We start from the raw sequence: 17,512 nt of genomic DNA, 5'->3' as shown, positions 1-17,512 counted from the left end.
CTCCCCCCCCCGCGGCCAGAGCGCCGCGCCGCCGCCCCCCTCCAGGTGCCGCCCCAAGCACCAGCCTGGGTGCTTGGTGCCTGGAGCCGGCCCTGGGGACTGCACTGCTGACAGCTCGCGGTGAAGCCCTGAGTGCCTGGCTGGGACCAGTTACAGAAGGAAAAGGTTTCTTGAAAGGAAAAAACCCTGCTTGTTCTGGGAGGTGGGTTTCTAGGGAAAAGTTCATCGGCTTGGTCTGAGCTGGGAAGGGGACATGTAAGAGATGTGCAAGGGGCTCCACACCCTCCTCCCATGCACAGAACTGACCCGCCCAGAAACGAGAAAAGGGAAAGAGTGTGTGAGCCCAGGTGGGGGCAGGGCCCAGCAGCTCTGGGGCCACTTCTGTTTTTCTTCCTAACTTCCTAAACGTTCATGCGTCTGGGTTTCAGCCGGCCACCTGCAGTGACCCCCACCCCCGCATACACCCACATACAGGGCTGGACTGTTGGTGAGGTTTTTTATCTCCTTCCTCTGAAGCCTCAGGGATGGCCAGGGCTGGGCCGGGTCACTGGATGAAGAGGGCCAGGGCTGGGCCGGGTCAAGGGACGGGGAGGGCCAGGGCTGGGTCGGGTCACTGGATGGGGAGGGGCAGGGCTCTGAGGTGGCACTGAATGGGGAGGGGCAGGGCTGGGCTGGGTCACTGGATGGGGAGGGGCAGGGCTCCGAGGTGGCACTGGATGTTCTCTCTAGCTAGGTGCTTGGCTGGCTGGCCCTTACTCCCATGCCCAGGGACTAACCCATCGCCCAGTGTGGGTCAGGGAGGAATTTTGCCCCAGGTCAGGCTGGCGGTCACCTTGGGGGGGAGGGGGGATGGTTCGCCTGCCTCTGCAGCGTGGGGCTGCGGGTCACTTGTCAGGGTTCTCTGGGTCTCTCTCACTCATTTCCCTGCCATTGCGGGGGCCTCGGGCACTGGGGCCCCTCGGCCCCTCCTGTGCTGTGTCTGTGGCACAGACCAGTCTAGTTTCCTGTGGGCTGTAATACCTTGGTCTCGTTTCGGTTGTTGGATCAGTGTGCAGGGGCTAGGGGTGTGGGGGGGAGGCTGTGATCTCCAGGAAGTCAGGCCGGATGGCCTGGGGGTCCCTTCTGCCTTTAAACTCTACGACCTAGTGGTTAGAGCTGGGCAGGGGAGTCCTGGCTCGTCACATCTAGTCCGGGCTCTAGGAAAGCAGGTGACCTTGTGGGGACAGCAGAGGGACCAGGGGGTCAGGACTTCTAGGTCCTAGTCTTGGTTCTGCCACTGACTTGCTGGGTGGCCTTGGGCAAGACAGCTCGGGGGGGAGGGGCGGGGGCTTCTCCCAAGTGCTCCCAGCTGGCCTCAGGGAGAAGCCGGCCAGCGCCTTCAGTGGGAGCAGAGATGGGCCAGAGCCGAGCGCCTGAGAATCCTGCTGCAAAGCCGGGATGCTGCCGTATTGGGGAGGGGCTGGAGGTAATGAAGGGATGATTGGGATGTGTTTGGAGGCTGTCAGTGGGAAGGACCACGTCTTGGTCTGAAAGGACCTTATGTGATGGTGGCTGAACAGTTTACCAGGCTCGTGTTAGGCCATGTGATCATTTGTCACAAAGATCAGCATCTTGCTACAACCTTACCCAGGCCACTTGGTGTTGGGTCAGACGCTGGCTCACGGTTGTCACCATAAACACCTTCAGCTCAGACCTGCCAGGTGTGAACACACCCCTTCACACTGACACTCACGGGCAGTTGTGGTGCTGAGAGGGGAAAATGCCTTGCTAATAATAACAGTGACATGTAATCGCCCATGTCTACACCTCGAAGGATCCCAAAGCTCTTCACAACTGCACGACACAGTGGGAATCAGTTCACCCCAGACTAAAGGCAGCTGCTTCTGGGGTGGAGCGCAGCAGCTGTTCTAATGTTTGCTTGACAGTTTCTCTTTGAACAAGAAAACCCCAACAGAGTGGAGACAGGGTTGGCCCCTGCGGTCCTTCCTTCTCTGCAGTCCAGAGACCAATGGCCATTTCTGTCTCCTCCCAGGTGATTGCTGCTGGATTCCCCAGAGCAGCTGTGGATGCGCTGATGAGCCAGGCAGCATGTCAACAGTAAGTGGTGCAGGCTGCTCCAGCCCTCGCAGGGCCCCTGGCGGCACAAAAACCCCGGAGCGTGGCTGACTTTCTCTTTCCTGGAGGGCTGGATTTTCAGACCCCAGTGCCTGTAGTGTGCATGAGCCCATGCAAATGGGCAGCCTGGGGAACACAGCCACACAGGGGGGCAGATTGTGCAGGCACCACTGGTCACTGAATGTGACACCCCAAGGTGAAATCCCGCTAACTCCCTCCCCCCATGCACTCGCAGGTCTTCCCTCCTCTCCTTCACCCACTCACCGCCCTTGGGCTGGGCTGTGCCCTGGGACCATCTCCAAATGCATGGGGGGCCTAGCCCCTCCACTCCTCCTTTATGGAACCCCCGGTGCCAGGGTCTGATCTATTCCCTCGAGCTCCAAGGCATAAACCAGCCGCTATCTGCCTGGGGCCAGCAAGGAAGAACCTTCCACCATGGGCAGATAATTGTCCCGTTGTCCCTTAATGGGGCTACGCGCCCCTTCTCCTGCAGCAGCTGGCACTGGGGGAGCTGATCCCATCTGGCATGACACTGCTTGTCTTCCTAGCTAACCTACAGCGCCTGCATGCCCCTCTGCCATTGCCTAGTTGGCACCTGTTTGCCCGGCAATACCTGGCATTGTGTCATACCCGCTCGGCCCATTGATCAGCTGTGCAGCTCGGGTGGGGAGTGCCCCAAAGTCACAGCGCGGAGGTGCCTGTCTCGCCCTTGCAGTCCTGCAGGGGGTTCAGCCAGCCCCTAGAGCGTGCCCCTTACACCCACCTGGAGGGGCGACAGTCTCGTGTCTAGCTGCCAGGGGAAGAGGGGGGAGCCCTAGCTTGTTGCCAGCTGCCCTCATGCCACCCCCTGTTGCCACAGAAACGCTGGTTGCCGGGAACGCAGTGCATCACCAAGCACGACCACACCAAGCCCAAAGCCCGCGAGCTCGCCTTCCGCAAAGGCGACATCGTCACCATCGTCAAGGTCTGCGAGGTGAGCTGGGCGGCGCGGAGGCATATGGGGAACGCTGGGCGCAGGACATGGGACACGAGCCCAGAGGGCCAGGCCGGCTGGCTCCAGCCTGGCGCACGAGCACTGTGGGAGGGGCGGCTCTCGAGGGCAAACTGCTGTGAAGGGACCCACAGAAGGGGCAGCGGCTGCTTGCCCACGTTCTCCTGGCAATGGGGCAAAAGCCCCCCGCCTCCCTCTAGGGGGGTCTGTGGGGCAGGGACCCCCTTTCCTTAGCTGTGTGTGTGCAGAGCCTGGCCCCCAGCCGCATGGGCCCCGAGGAGCTGCTGTAACACGCGCCATGGAGCATGGGTATAGAGCCGGCAGGGTCAGACTCTGATTTAGCCTAGGACGGCAGGATCCCACCTGGCACCACCCCACCGTCCGTCCCCCCCCGACCTCGCCCCTCCTCCACACCGCTCCCTTCCCACCTTGCCACCCCCCGTCAGAGCAGCAATGAGAACCCGCCAGTGGAGGGAGTCGGGGGTTGAGGAGAGCTGGAGGTGGGCTAGTGGAGTTGTCTCCAGATGCCCCTTCCCCCGGGGTGTAAGACCCCTCCCCCCAAAGTGCCAATGGCATCGAGATCCCACCACGTTCCCCTTCAGCAGAAAGGCTGGTACCAAGCGAAACACCACGACACCGGCGAGGAGGGGCTGCTCTTGGCCAGCTCGGTGCGGGAGCGCGAAGCCATCCGCGTCGACCCCAAGCTCAGCCTGATGCCGTGAGTACAGCCGAGCCCGCTGGCAGCGCCAGCACTGTGGCATGGGGTGTGCTCGCGTTATGAAGGAGACCGATTTCCTTCCCACTTTTGGCTGGGGTCAGCTGGCACCCACAGCCACCCAGAGCACCTGGGAGTTAACGCCATGCACCGGGCCGTGGGCCTTGCCGTGGCTCAGGTCACGTCTAGTAAGGGGGGAGACCGGGTCACTTTACAGCTCTACTGGCTGATGTAGGGGTAGCTCGAATCTCAGGCTTCAGGCCGCGTGCTGGTCACTGCAGGGGTCAGGAAGGGGATATTCCCCGCTCTATAGTCAGCTGCATGGGGTTGGCCAGGTGCATTGTGGGTGCTTTTTGCCCTTCCCCCAAAGCATCAAGGATTGGCCCTAGCCACAGGCTGGATGTCTGGCTACGTGGGCCTCCCCTGGAGTGTCCCCCCCCCCCACCAGACTGGAGCGAGCAGGGGTCAGCCCTGCTTTGGCTGGGAGAGGGGCCAGCTGGGCAGTGACCTTCTCCTGGGGCTGTTGGTCTCTAGCGTGGCACTCAGAGGGGGTGGGTAGGTGGGCGGTTGGCTGGATGTAGTGCAGGAGCAGCTCACCCCCCCGCCCCTTCCCCGCACTCCCCGGGATGGGAGGGAGCTCAGGAGGGATGAGGAGGTCTCCGCCGTACTGCTCATGTGCGGAGCTGGGGCCGGTTCCCTAGCGCATGTAGCGTGTTTCCTCTCAGGCGCCCTCTCCTCCTTGTCCCCCAGCTGGTTCCACGGGAAGATCTCTGGTGTGGAGGCCGTGCAGGCGCTCCAGCCCCCTGAGGACGGGCTCTTCCTGGTGCGGGAGTCCATCCGGCACCCCGGGGACTACGTGCTGTGCGTCAGCTTCGGCCAGGAGGTCATCCACTACCGCGTCATCTACCAGGAGAACCAGCTGAGCATCGACGCCTCCATCTGCTTCTACAACCTCATTGACATGATCGAGGTCAGCGGGACGCCTACCCAGGGTCCCAGCCCCCCGTGGCAACTGGCGCAGGCACAGCTCCCTGGGGTCAATGTGGGCTCCACTGGGCAAAGAAACTAACCAGAGCAAAAGCATCAGGCCCAACAGCACCCGGGCTCAGCTCCGGGGCTGCATAAGAACCTAGACAAGCAGATGCTCCATCCCGGGGAGGGGGCGGTGGGCGAGCTGCTCCTGCACTGCATCCAGCCAACCGCCCACCTCCCCACCCCCTCTGAGACCAACAGCCCCTGGGAGAAGGTCACTGCCCCGCTGGCCCCTCCCTATCTTCTCAGTGCTCTGTTCCCAAGCTGCGCGGCTGCTGTCAGCCAAAACCGCCCGATCTAAATATAGAGCTGCTGCTGAAACCCGGCGGAAGGAAGTGGAATCTGCTATTTCTTAACAGTCATCCTCAGGCCTTCTGCATCACCTCCCAGCCCAGGGCTGCTGACACCCACATTTGGGGAATAAGCCCTGCCCTGCAAAGCAGGGATGTATTTTTATCCCTACTTAACAGGCAGAGAAACTGAAACAGAGAAGTGGCCTACTCCTGGTTGCACAGTGAATCAGCCACAGAGCTGGGAATAGCCCTCAGGAGTCCCATGTGCCAATCCTGAGCCGTTTTGCCTATGCCCAGCCCCACCGGGTGGCAGGGGGCAGATCTCCATTGACAGATGGGCACATTCAGTGACTTGCCCAAGAGCACTAGTGGCTGAGCCAGGAATCAAACCCAGGTCTCCTGCAGCCTTGGCCAAGGCCCTGTTGGCCAGGCCAGGCCAGTCTTGTCTTCCTGCTCTGGGTTAGAGGGCTTGGTAGGGACTTGGGCTGGGCGGGTGGCAGCGCATTCCCAGTGGGGGCGGGGCTAGGAGAGGAGCTGTCCTGGCTGTACAGCGCCCCCTACTGGTCACTTTGTGATGAGCTCATCCCAGCTCCCTTTCACCGTCACTGGGGTCTGCTGCGCGTGCGCACGCACAAACACAGAGTCTCAACAAATCCCCCTGCAGGGAATGGCAGGGAGCAGCCCAACCTCCGGCACAGTAAGCCGCTCCAGCTCCATTGCAGAGTGGGGAGGGTGGTATGGGACCCGCTGGGCTGCCAGTCCTGCTCTCTCTGGCGGGTCTCAGTGGCAGAAGCACCCTGGGCCAGAGCAGCCCGGTAGGGCTGACATAACGCTGTGCTGTAGGGTGCAGCAGCTGTGAGCCTGAGTAACTCTCTCTGTTGGTCTGCAGCACTATATGAAGGACCAGGGAGCCATCTGCACCAAGCTGGTAAAACCCAAACCAAAGCCCGGGATGAAGTCTGCTGAGGAGGAGCTGGCCAAGGGTATGAGGGATCTGTCTGCAGACTGCAGGGGTGGGGGGTGAAGGGGGACGGGGACACTAGGGCAAGTGGCTGGGACTTTGGGGGGGAAGGTAAAATCCCCAGGGTCCAACGTTCTCGAGTGACAGAGCTGGGAGCTCCGGCCAAGGAAGCCCATTGCCAGGGTGGAGCTTATGGGGTGTGAAACTCGCACTCAACTCACGGAGGTGCCTCGAGCTGGGTTAGGCCTGACATGGGGGGAAGATCCAGCTCTGCCCCTTGTAACTAGCCAATCTCCTCTCGCCTGCAGCCGGCTGGTTACTGAAACTGCAGCACCTCACACTGGGAGACAAGATTGGGGAAGGAGAATTCGGAGGTGAGTGCTCGGGTCGGTCCAGGCAGGGGGTGGATCCTGAGGTGGCATGAGGCCCTGCCCACCCAGTGCACGGATTGAGCTCTGGGGAGCAGGCTGGGTGGGCAGCCCTGGCGGCTGAGTCCCTCTGTACAGCCGGGCAGCGCTGGGCACACCCCCTTGCTCCCATCGGCATGCCCAGTGGGAGCCATGGGAGGCTAAGCAGAGAGGGCCTCGTGGCTGGGATGGACTGGGGGAATAGTTATCATGCGGACGTGCATACCAGGCCCCTAGGAGCCACCCCATGATGGACCCCTCCAGGTGGGACTCACCCTTGGAGTCGCCCCCCCCCTTCCCTTCACCTCCTCCAGATGTGGATGGGCTACTCAGAGCTGTGCCCTCCCTGCCCCAGACCCTGCTTCCGTTTCCCCCTCGCCGGGGTGGGGCCGCCATCTTGGCACCTGACCACCCTCTCTCCCCACCCCGCAGCCGTCCTGCAGGGAGATTACATGGGGCAGAAAGTGGCCGTGAAGAACATCAAGTGCGACGTCACCGCCCAGGCCTTTCTCGCTGAGACCGCTGCCATGACGTAAGTGAGCCAGGAGGCTGGGCGGGCGCTCCCTGCGCTGCCCCCCGGTGCTCTGCCGGATTCCCCCGCGGGCAGGGAGCAGGGGCACGGGCAGCCTGCAGGGGATGACCGAGCATGCAGGGATCCTGCTGGGGGCTGTGCGTGGGAGATGGAGAGCAGGCTGACATGCAGACTTGTGCTGGTAGAGCTGTGTTGCTCGGGGGGCTAAGCCGCTGTACTAGGAGAGCTTATCTAACAGGGGGCGGGGGGGAAGGGGCTGGAATAAGCTACGCTGATGAAAGTGCGGTTTGGCCAGCGTGTAGGCGCGCTTTGCTGGTCTAGCACCATGGCTCTCAACCTTTCCAGACTACTGTAGCCCTTTCCGGAGCCTGAGGCCCGAGCCCCGTCTCCCAGGGCTGAAGCATGTGACTTAGTTTTGTGGGGCCCCCTGTGATGTGAGGCCTCAGGCAACTGCCCTGTTGGCCCCACCCTTACACTGGCCCTGCACTTTCAACCCCCCTAAAGCTGTCCCGCGACCCCCTAGGGGTCCTGATGCCCAGGTTGAGAAACACTGATCTAGATGAGTCGACACCCCCCCCGGAAGACCTCTCCGTACCCCACTGGGCTAGCACAAGGGAGTAGCTAGATCAGCAAACATGCCTAGTGAAGAGCTGGCGTTCCTCTGTGAGACTGGGAGCTGTGTGTGTTTGTGAGCGAGATTGTGTGTTTTCATAATGAACCTTAGTAATAATTACTAATAATTTACAGTGACTGTGATTTCAATATTAATCATTTATTATTCTGACTCCTTTTTACATTATATTGTGGTGGCCTCCATCCGGCCAGAGCCCCCCCCGTGAGGGCACTGGACAAACACGTAGTGAGGGACAGCCCCTGCCCGAAGAGAAAACTTGCTAGACAGATTCAGACTAGCAGTAAGCCAGTGGGGTTAGCGAAGCATTGGAATAACTTGCCAAGGATGCGGCAGACTCTCCATCTCCTGCAGTCTTTAAATCAGGGCTGGATGTGTCTTTCTAGCTCAGCCACAAGGTATGGGCTGGATGCAGGACTGACTGGGCGAGGCTCTCGGGCCTGTGCTCTTCTGCCCGTAAGATCTGTGACTGTAGGACAGGGTTCCCAGGTGTCTGGTTTTCGACTGGAACGCCTGGTCGAAAAGGGACCCTGACGGCTCCGGTCAGCACCACCAACTGGGCTGTGAATGTCCGGTCAGCAGCACAGCGGGGGCCCAGGGCTAAGGCAGGCTTCCTACCTGCCCTGGCTCCACGCTGCTCTCGGAAGCAGCCGACAGGTCCCTGCGGCCCCTAGGTGCTGGGGTAGCCAGGGAGGCTCCACTGCTCCCACCCCGAGTACCGGCTCCACAGCTCTCATTGGCTGGGAAGGCAGAGCGCATTGCACAGCGCCGCCTGCCCGCCCATGTGCCTAAAGGCCGCAGGGACCTGGTGGCTGCTTCCTTGGAGCCGTGGTAAGCGCCTCTGGGACCCCGCACCACCACCCCCGTACCCCAACTCCCTGGCCCAGCATGAAGCCACTTCCTGCACCCCAAACCCCTTATTCCCAGCCCCACTCCCGGCCAGAGCCCTCACCCCCACACACCCCAACCCCCTGGCCCAGCCCAGAGCCCCCTCCTGCACCCCAAGCCCCTCATCCCCGGCCCCACCCCAGAGCCCGCAACCCCCTCCCGCAACCCAACCCCCTGCCCCAGCCTGGTGAAAGTGAGTGAGGGTGGGGAAGAGAGAGTGACGGAGGGAGGGGGAATGGGGTGAGTGGGGGGCGGGCCCCCAGAGTAGGGCCGGGGCATGGGCAGGGCCTCAGAGAAGGGGCGGGGCAGGGTATACGGTTTTGTGGGATTAGAAAGTTGGCAACCCTACTGTGGGAAGAGCTCCGAGTGTAAGAGACAAGCCCTAGCAGGGGGACGAGAGCAGCAGGGAGCTGCGGGGGGCACTGCCAACAGGTCTCCATGTGGGGGTGTGGGAGTGTGTGGGGGTTAATAGAACGAAGAGGGTCTTTCCCTACAGATTAGCTATGTGCACCCTGCCGAGCTGGTGGGAGCAGCAGTCGCACGTCGGCCCCTGCGGAGCAGTGGCCTGCAGGGGCCACAGCGAGTGGGTTGGAGGAGGGGGAAGTGGTGGCTTTGCAGGTTTTGACTGGCAGCTTTTCCTGTGAGAGGGAAGGACCAGGGTGCTTGCTGGGGAACCAGGCGATGGTGCCCTGTGCCCACCTCCCATTGCTGGCAGAGCAGACAGGCGAGCTTGTGGGTGGGGTAAATTGTGGAGGGCTCTGATGGCTAGGACAAGGGGTTCAGCTACCCCCAGTGCAGGCAGCTTAGCTCAGGTGGGGGCCCCCCACAAGCATTAGCAGCCCCCAAACTCCCCATGGGTGGCCTCCCCTGCACGGTGCACAGCTTGGCAGAATGTCCGGGCCCTGTAAGAACCCAGAGCTGGCCCGGTGTTGAGTGACTGCGTCCAGCGGTTAGTCCGAGGAATGCCACGTCGCCTTTCGTACGCAGGGCAGGGTGAACTGGGCTTATCCCTAAATAGGAAGAGACATCTGGGAGGTTTGCTGGGCCCGGTGTCCTCTGACTTAACAGCTGTGTGTGGGTTCCCTTTAACGACACACCTTGAGTCTGAAGGATACTCACCCCACAAAGAACAAGGGCTGCAGTCAGGGCCCTGTGAGCCCCAGCCCGAATGGCGGGGAGCACGCTGCAGAGTTCCCCCTGCAGTGCAGAATTAGGCTCTAGCCGCTCAGCTTTTGTTTTGTGTGTGTAACGCTGACAGACCCTAGTTGTTGGTGGGCAGGATTGAACCGGGGATCTTAGGGCATGAGCTGCTACCGCGTGAGCTAAGAGTCAACTGGCTGGTAGCTAAGGCTGTAGGGGAGACTCATTTTCGCTCTCTCTAAGTGGTCTCGGTGCCACTAGATGAGACAGAACCCCACACCCAGGAAGTGTGTGGGTTACAGGTGTTCCCTGTGTCCCCTCCCTCGCAGGCCAGGGGCTGTGTGTGTGTGTGTGTGGGGGGGAGGGGGTTCCCTGTGTCTCTCTCCCTCATAGGACAGGGGCTGGGTGTCTTTGTGTATTCCCCATGCCCCCCTCCCTTGCAGGCCAGGGGCTGGGTGTATGTGCGTGATTGTGATTGCATGTGTGTGTGTGTATTCCCTGTGCCCCCTCCCTCGCAGCCCAATTCCCTGTGTCCCTCTCCCTCACAGGACAGGGGCTGGGTGTGTGTTTGTGTATTCCCCATGCCCCCCTCCCTTGCAGGCCAGGGGCTGTGTGTGTGTGTGTGGGGGGGGGTTCCTTGTGTCCCCCTCCCTCACAACCAGGGGCTCTCTCAGTGTGCGTACCACATGTAGTTAGAGCCCTCCCCCCGGCCCGGCACTGGACGGGCATTTCCTTGACGCGGCCGTTCCCTCCTCCAGGAAGGTCCGTCACAAAAACCTGGTGCGGCTGCTGGGTGTGATCCTGCACAACGGCCTCTATATCGTCATGGAGTACATGAGCAAGGTGAGACCGTCGTGGGCCCAGCCTGCCCTGCTGCATCAGAGCAAACCAGGGTCCCCGACCGGCCCTTTGCCCCAGAGACGCCTCTCCAGCACCCCTCTCCCCCGGGCACGCAGGGGCTGGCGCCTGGCCTGGAGAGCGGTTCACGGCTAGGCCGCAGGGTCAGATCCGGCCTGGTTCCGCAGGGACTGGAAACCCTTCCTCTCCGGGAAGATGGTGGGTCCTAGGGCGGTTCGCGGGGAATAGGCCCCGTTGCAAACCCAACCCCCGCAGAGAGGCCAGGGACTGACTGGGCCGTGGAGACCGTTCTTCCAGCTCATCCTGCAGGTGGGGCAGTAAGTTCAGGGAGGAGGCATGGCTGGGGGGCGGCGCTAGCCCGGCTGGCGGGCCAGAGGGCTCCTGTCACCGGGGCTGGCCACACAGAACCTCTTGCTAATGCAAGAGGCGATAGGTTCTGAGAAGCGTTTCTCTCTCCTCCGGCAGGGGAACCTGGTCAACTTCCTGCGGACACGGGGCAGATCCGTCCTCCAGCCCAAGCAGCTCATCCAGTTCGCCCTGTGAGTCCTGCACCTTTCCCCCAGTGGCCCGGATGCTCCAAGCAGGGGATAATTCTGTCCTTGCAGGCAGGACAAGCCTTGTCTAAGGTCACCCTCATCACAGGTGGCCCCTTTCCTTGCCTTCTGTCCCCTAGAGAATCTAAAGCGCTTCACATTTCCCTAGGGAGGCAGGCCCCAGCCATTGTCCCCACTTCCCAAAGGGAAAGTGATTTGCCCAGGGCCACACAGTGAGTCAGTGGTGGAGCTGGGCCCTGCACAGGTCGGAGGCTGGGGTTAGGTTATGCTCTTATTCAGGCTGCAAAGGGATGGCACACCCCAGGCAGGCTGCAGCAAAGAGTCGTCCTCTTTAGTGAGGGGCTAAGTGCATGGCTGTGGCTCAGGGGTGGCGGTTAGGTGTGGAGATGGGCACTGAATAGAGCTGATCCCTTCTCCCCCCATGCACCCGGTGCCCTTGGTTTTGGCTGCCCACGCCGTGCAGGGACATCTCCCAGGGCATGGACTACCTGGAGTCCAAGAAGCTGGTGCACAGGGACCTTGCTGCCCGCAACATCCTGATCTCAGAGGAGAACGTGGCCAAAGTGAGTGACTTCGGCTTGGCCAAGGTGGACCCGAAAGGCGTAGACGACACCAAGCTGCCGGTCAAGTGGACGGCTCCGGAGGCCCTGAAAAATAATGTGAGTGAGGGGGAGGGGACTGGCAGGGCCACCCGGCCCAGCCCTGCCTTCCGCAGGGCTCCCGCCCTTCACATCATCTTGGCAAGCCCAAGTGAGATTTGTCACAGGCCGTGACGCCCATGTCTGACCCTGGTACAGCAAGATGCTTGGGTGGTGCCCGTGCAGCCGCGCGTCTCCCTGTGCCTGAGCATCCCCCACGCTGCCTTGCCGGCTTCGTCTCAGTGCATTCTGGGAGAATCCGGGCAGCTGTCCCGTCGTGCCTCAACAGGGGGCGAAGTGCCCAGGGACACGTGTGCAGAGTGGCACCAGCGTGGCAATGCATTCTGGGATTGCTAGTGCACAGAGAACAGGGCGCAAGGCGGAGCTGGCAAACCAGTTCCATGGAGACACCCAAGAGCCAGCCTGGGCCTCTGGCAAAGCGACACCCACTGGGCTGCCATGGGGACTAGCCCTGCACCAGCCCTGTGTGGAGCCAGCTGTGTCACATCTGGTTACAGACCCAGAGCCAGTTACACTAGAGCCAGGGCCAAGGAGATTCTCTGCAAAGGGCCCATCCCCCAGTGTGTGGCCCTGCCACTCTCCCGGGAGCACCCAGAAATGGGGCGAGGCCGTTCACCAGGTGGGATACAGGCTCCTGCCCCCCATCCCTGGCCTGGGTCACCAGCCCTGCGCGGCTTTGTGGCTGCCTGCTGCAGCGTCACCTTCCTCACATTCCCTGCAGAAATTCTCAACCAAGTCGGACGTCTGGAGCTATGGGATCCTCCTGTGGGAACTGTTCTCCTACGGCCGGGCGCCCTACTCTAAGATGGTGAGTGCTCCCCCTGGGCCGGGGCTGGCTGGCTCCTGCCACCCCTGGGCTAAGGCCTGGATGGCACAAGGATCCAGTTAAACCAGATTTCTCAGGTCTTTCTAATGCCAAGCGCCTGGATGTGGGGGAAGCATGAGCACAGCAGCGCCATGGAGAGCAGCTGTTCCGTGGGGCATGGAGCTGCCGTGGGGAGCAGCAGTGCAGCAGGAGTGGCTGTGTCACGGGGGAGATGGGGGCTCGAGGGTGGGTGAGAGCACGCAGACAGAGGTGGGCAGGATTTAGCACTGCCCGGGTGGTGGTGGGGTGGATCATGGCATTACTTTGCAGAAAGGGAGCCGGGGATCTCACAGCAGGTCTCTCTCTCTCTCCCCCCAAGACTCTGAAGGAAGTGACGGAGATGGTGGAGAAGGGGTACCGGATGGAGGCCCCTGAGGAATGCCCGCCCTCCCTCTACACCCTGATGAAGAGCTGCTGGGAGATAGAGCCGGGGAAGCGGCCTTCCTTCAAGAAGCTCACCGAGAAGCTGCAGAAGGAGCTGAAGCACATAGGGGACAGTTAGCCCTGGTGGCTCCTGCTCCCAGGGCCGCAACAGCTCCGACTCCCTGCTCCTGCACGAGGCTGAGAGACTGGTTCCAAGGGGCCCGTATTTACCCTGGCAGCCCTAGCATGTCCCTGCCACGAGCACAGCTCTCCGAGAGCGCATACAGGCTGGGAACAGACTGGCGTCGTGTGCCCCGTGGGTACATGTACGCCGAGGGGGTGCTCAGTTCTGAACCAGACCTGCCAGGTTTCTGATTCGTTCAGGATGAGTCTGGTCAGTCGGCCCCGTGGATCACAATCTGGTGGCCATATGCCCCCCGTCCACTAGCCACAAACCACAGCTCAGGGACGGCCGGGAGGAGTGTGTCCCATTGTGCCAAGCCAGCAGCACCCTCCTGTGGCGGCTGCTCGAGCATGTGAGCCCTTGACACTCCTGCAATCAGCGCAAATGGCCCATTGCCAGGCTGGGAAACGTTCAGCGTAGCCAGGACGTCTCCAGGGTCCAGGGACTGCGCTGGGGCTGGGGCGGGAGAATGGTGGGTGGAGAGGAAGTGCTGCTTCCCAGCTCTTGGAACCTGGACTCAGTTCTCCGGAGGCTCCTACTGATGTTTATTTCCAAGTGTTTCCCTCATGTTTTAGTGACTGAAAATGTGGCAGCAGCACAAAACAAACAGAGTCCCCCTGTCCTCTGCCTGGCCTGTGCGTTATTCATCAGGACCAGCTGAGATTCGGCAAAATTCACCAACATGGCTTCAGCCAAACTAGCTCAGCAGCTGCGTGACTAAAGGCATCGTTGTAATAGGGGGTGCCCGACTGGATGTCAGGCCCGGTCTTTGCCTCAGTTTCCCTTTGTGGAGGTCTCCAGCCAGACTCTTGTCAGTCAAGTAAGCCTTCCCCTGCTTGCCAGTGTCTCAGCCCCTGCTGCCTGCTGTTCCCTCCAGCCTGTTCCTCTTTGGGCTTCTGCCCCTTGCTGCCAGCAGCTCCAGCTTGGCATGGCTCGCCCTCACCGAGCTGCCAGTTGGCCTATAGGTGTCACCTGACCCCAGACCTGGCACCTGGGTGGCAGCCAAGTAGTTGCAGGTGGGGCGAAGGCCAGCCCACGCTGCGACAGTCATTTGGATTAGCCAGCAAGGAAAGTGGCTTCTTTGCTCGAGACGCTGATGCACCCCCCCCCCCCCCCACACACACACACACAAGTGCAGACAGTGGGCACATATCTACACCTAACATACATACACAGCAGCACACAACCAGCCACACGGATACACCCTCGTACATAGAATCATAGAAGATCAGGGTTGGAAGAGACCTCAGGAGGTCATCTAGTCCAACCCCCTGCTCAAAGCAGGACCAACCCCAACTAAATCATCTCAGCCAGGGATTTGTCAAGCCTGACCTTAAAAACCTCTAAGGAGATTCCACCACCTCCCTCGGTAACCCATTCCAGTGCTTCACCACCCTCCTAGAGAAATAGTGTTTCCTAATATCCAACCTAGACCTCCCCCACTGCGACTTGAGACCATTGCTCCTTGTTCTGTCATCTGCCACCACTGAGAACAGCCGAGCACCATCCTCTTTGGAACCCCCCTTCAGGTAGTTGAAGGCTGCTATCAAATCCCCCCTCATTCTTCTCTTCTGGAGACTAAACAATCCCAGTTCCCTCAGCCTCTCCTCATAAGTCATGTGCCCCAGCCCCCTGATCATTTTCGTTGCCCTCCGCTGGACTCTCTCCAATTTGTCCACATCTTTTCTGTAGTGGGGGTCCAAAACTGGACGCAATACTCCAGGTGAGGCCTCACCACTTCCCTCGATCTGCTGGCAATGCTCCTACTAATGCAGCCCAGTATGTATGCAAACACACAGGAACAGGCACATACACCCATATATGCACGCACCACATGTACATGTGGACACTTGCAAAGATGGCCCTTTGGTCTGACCCAGTATGGCCATTCTTATGTTCGTAAACATGCATGGTATGTACATATACATGCTCACACATGCATGGTCCTACACACGTGTGCCTGGGCAAACACTCTCACATTGAAACCATGGCCGTGTTCACAGTGCACCCTGTCCCCTGAGCCATGGGAGCTGGGGAAGACGGAACTCCCAGGGAGTGCACAGGCCGTGTTCACACTGCACCCTGTCCCCACCCGCACTGGAAGCTGGTTCTGCAGCCGGGAGCCGCCCACACACGGGGTATGACCGGGCATCAGGTGGCTTTGACTGGCCATTGCCTCTGTGCTGACTGGCTGCTTGCTCTGACCCCTCCCGCCCACTTCCCCCCCACCCCGCTCCCGCATGCTCTCTGCCTACCTTCCCTCCCTCCTCTCCCCTGCCCTGACCACCCCCCCATCCCAATCGCCTTCTGTGGCCCTGCTCCCCCCCCCCGGTCTCCCTAGTTAGCCAATTCCGCCCCCCCAGCACTAAACCCCACTCAAAGGATTAAACTAACACACCCTGGCACCAAGTGAGGGTTGCACCCCTCACGCTGCGCCTCTGTTCCACCCTTCCCCGGGGTCGGGCTGGGCTAGGCCGGCTAGAAGCGCTCCATGGCAAGGCCCATCTAGTACTCTGGCTGCGTGCCGCTTGGCACAATGGGCCCAGCCTCGGCTGGCCAGTGGGTGCTACTGTCATACAAATAATAATAATCATACACACACACCTGCTAACACTAGTGTGCACTCACACACACACACCTGCTGACACTAGTGTGCACTCACACTCACACACACACCTGCTGACACTAGTGCGCACACACTAATGCACACACCTGTTGACACTAGTGTGCTCTCACAAACACCTGATATTAGTGCACTCACACACACCTGCGGACACTAGTGCACACACTAACGCACACACCTGTTGACACTAGTGTGCACTCATACACCCCCGCTGCTACTAGTGCACTCACACACAGCTGCTGACACTAGTGTGGACACACCTGCTGACACTAGCACATGCACACACATTCGTGCATGCACACACACTAACACACACACCTGCTCTCATTAGCACGCATTCCCTCTGACACTAGCATCCACTAACACACGCTCAGTCTATAGCTAGTTAAACTTCCCCTGGCTGGAAACTTCACTTACGCTATGACCCTCCCAGGATGGGATTTTCCCTCACGGGGCCCCCAACCCTCTCCAAAATGTTTCCATCTCTGTACCTGAAGTGGGGGGGCGATAGTGCCACAAAGCACCCCCCAGGGCAGGTGGGGGTAGGGCGTGTGCTCTGGGCTTCCTGCCCCTCCCAGCACAAACCCTCCCACCCCCACCTGATGATGCTTAGCACCTTCCTGAACCCTGCAGGGCCCGGTGCTGAGTCCCCCTGGTGCTAGCTGGAGTGCAGGCTGCTTAGCACTGAAAATGCAGCTACCTCTGCCCATCCCCCACCCCCAGCGTTTAGAGCTGAGTTGAACGTTGGGAAATATTGTGGTGGGGGAAATTGTGAATTCCCTCCCCCCCCACACACACACCTTTTGTTAAATCAGGATTTTGAGACCCGTGTCCCAGTGGCACTCACTGCAGGGCACTGCACTGGCGAGTTCGTGGTGCCCTGTCCCGGCTGTTCCTGAGCCACCGCGGAGAGGAGTCTATTGCTGCTCGTGCTTTTAGCTCAGCCGGGTCCCAGTTCAGCCCTGGGCGCTGCCCAGACGGTGGCCATCACACCCACTCGAGTGACCGGTGCTCGCCGGCATGTGCAGCGTTCACAGCCGCTCCCGTGGGATTTCCGTGGGGCACAGGTCTTGTGCGCACTCTCTGCTTATTACATGCTCCAGCAAACAGGCCAATGCATCTGCCTGGATGCAGCAAAATCTCCCCATGGTGGAAATCCATCCGTGTGTGGCACTTCCTGGCCTCAGCCCCCACAGTATCTGAACCCCTCGCAGCCTTTGAGGGATTCACCTCCCACCCCCCTTGATGTGCTGTGATCCTCGTACCAAAGGGGAACTGAGGCACAGAGAAACTGGGAGCAAGGTTTAGATATTGAAGGGACGCAGGTGCGTAAGTCCCAGATGTAGGCACCACTGGTTCAGGAAACCCCGCTCGGCACAGCCTCTGGCACGTAAGCTGCTCCTTAGATTGTGCAACTGAATGACACCAGCCAATATCTCCAGTCCCAGACTCAACCCTAGGAACCTCCATCTTGCAGTGTCCAGTTATGCCCGCTGGACGCTGCAAGCTTATATAAATTTGTCAATTTAACAATGAAATTGATATGTATCAGGCTTGTTATCCCAAGGAGAGTCTCTGTCACGCTTCAAGACAAACACACTGCTTCAGGCAGAACAAACAGATTTATTAACTATAAAGGTAGATTTAAGAGATTATAAATCAAAGCACAACGAGTCAGATTTGGTCAAATGAAATCAAAGC

At 60.2% G+C, this 17,512-nt stretch overlaps 1 protein-coding gene across 1 annotated transcript in view; it reads left to right on the top strand.

Annotated features, from left to right (window-relative positions):
• The window catches only part of MATK (megakaryocyte-associated tyrosine kinase), a 27,084-nt gene extending 12,959 nt beyond the window's left edge, over positions 1-14,125 (top strand). The window contains exons 2-13 of the mRNA XM_024203218.1: positions 2,033-2,097; positions 2,975-3,088; positions 3,709-3,824; positions 4,572-4,791; positions 6,036-6,129; positions 6,416-6,481; positions 6,947-7,046; positions 10,464-10,548; positions 11,029-11,102; positions 11,581-11,776; positions 12,498-12,584; positions 12,961-14,125. Of these exons, the coding sequence (XP_024058986.1) occupies positions 2,089-2,097; positions 2,975-3,088; positions 3,709-3,824; positions 4,572-4,791; positions 6,036-6,129; positions 6,416-6,481; positions 6,947-7,046; positions 10,464-10,548; positions 11,029-11,102; positions 11,581-11,776; positions 12,498-12,584; positions 12,961-13,143 (1,344 nt within the window). The 5' untranslated portion in view covers positions 2,033-2,088 and the 3' untranslated portion in view covers positions 13,144-14,125. The remainder of the gene's footprint in view (positions 1-2,032; positions 2,098-2,974; positions 3,089-3,708; positions 3,825-4,571; positions 4,792-6,035; positions 6,130-6,415; positions 6,482-6,946; positions 7,047-10,463; positions 10,549-11,028; positions 11,103-11,580; positions 11,777-12,497; positions 12,585-12,960) is intronic.
• Positions 14,126-17,512: the final 3,387 nt, after the last annotated feature.

Source organism: Terrapene carolina, unplaced genomic scaffold (assembly GCF_002925995.2).
Source record: "Terrapene carolina triunguis isolate 2854851 unplaced genomic scaffold, T_m_triunguis-2.0 Scaffold194, whole genome shotgun sequence".
In the NCBI taxonomy this organism is placed as follows: domain Eukaryota; kingdom Metazoa; phylum Chordata; order Testudines; family Emydidae; genus Terrapene; species Terrapene triunguis.
The sequence above is the reverse complement of the archived record's forward strand: the minus strand, read 5'-3'. Positions and strand labels throughout refer to the sequence as shown.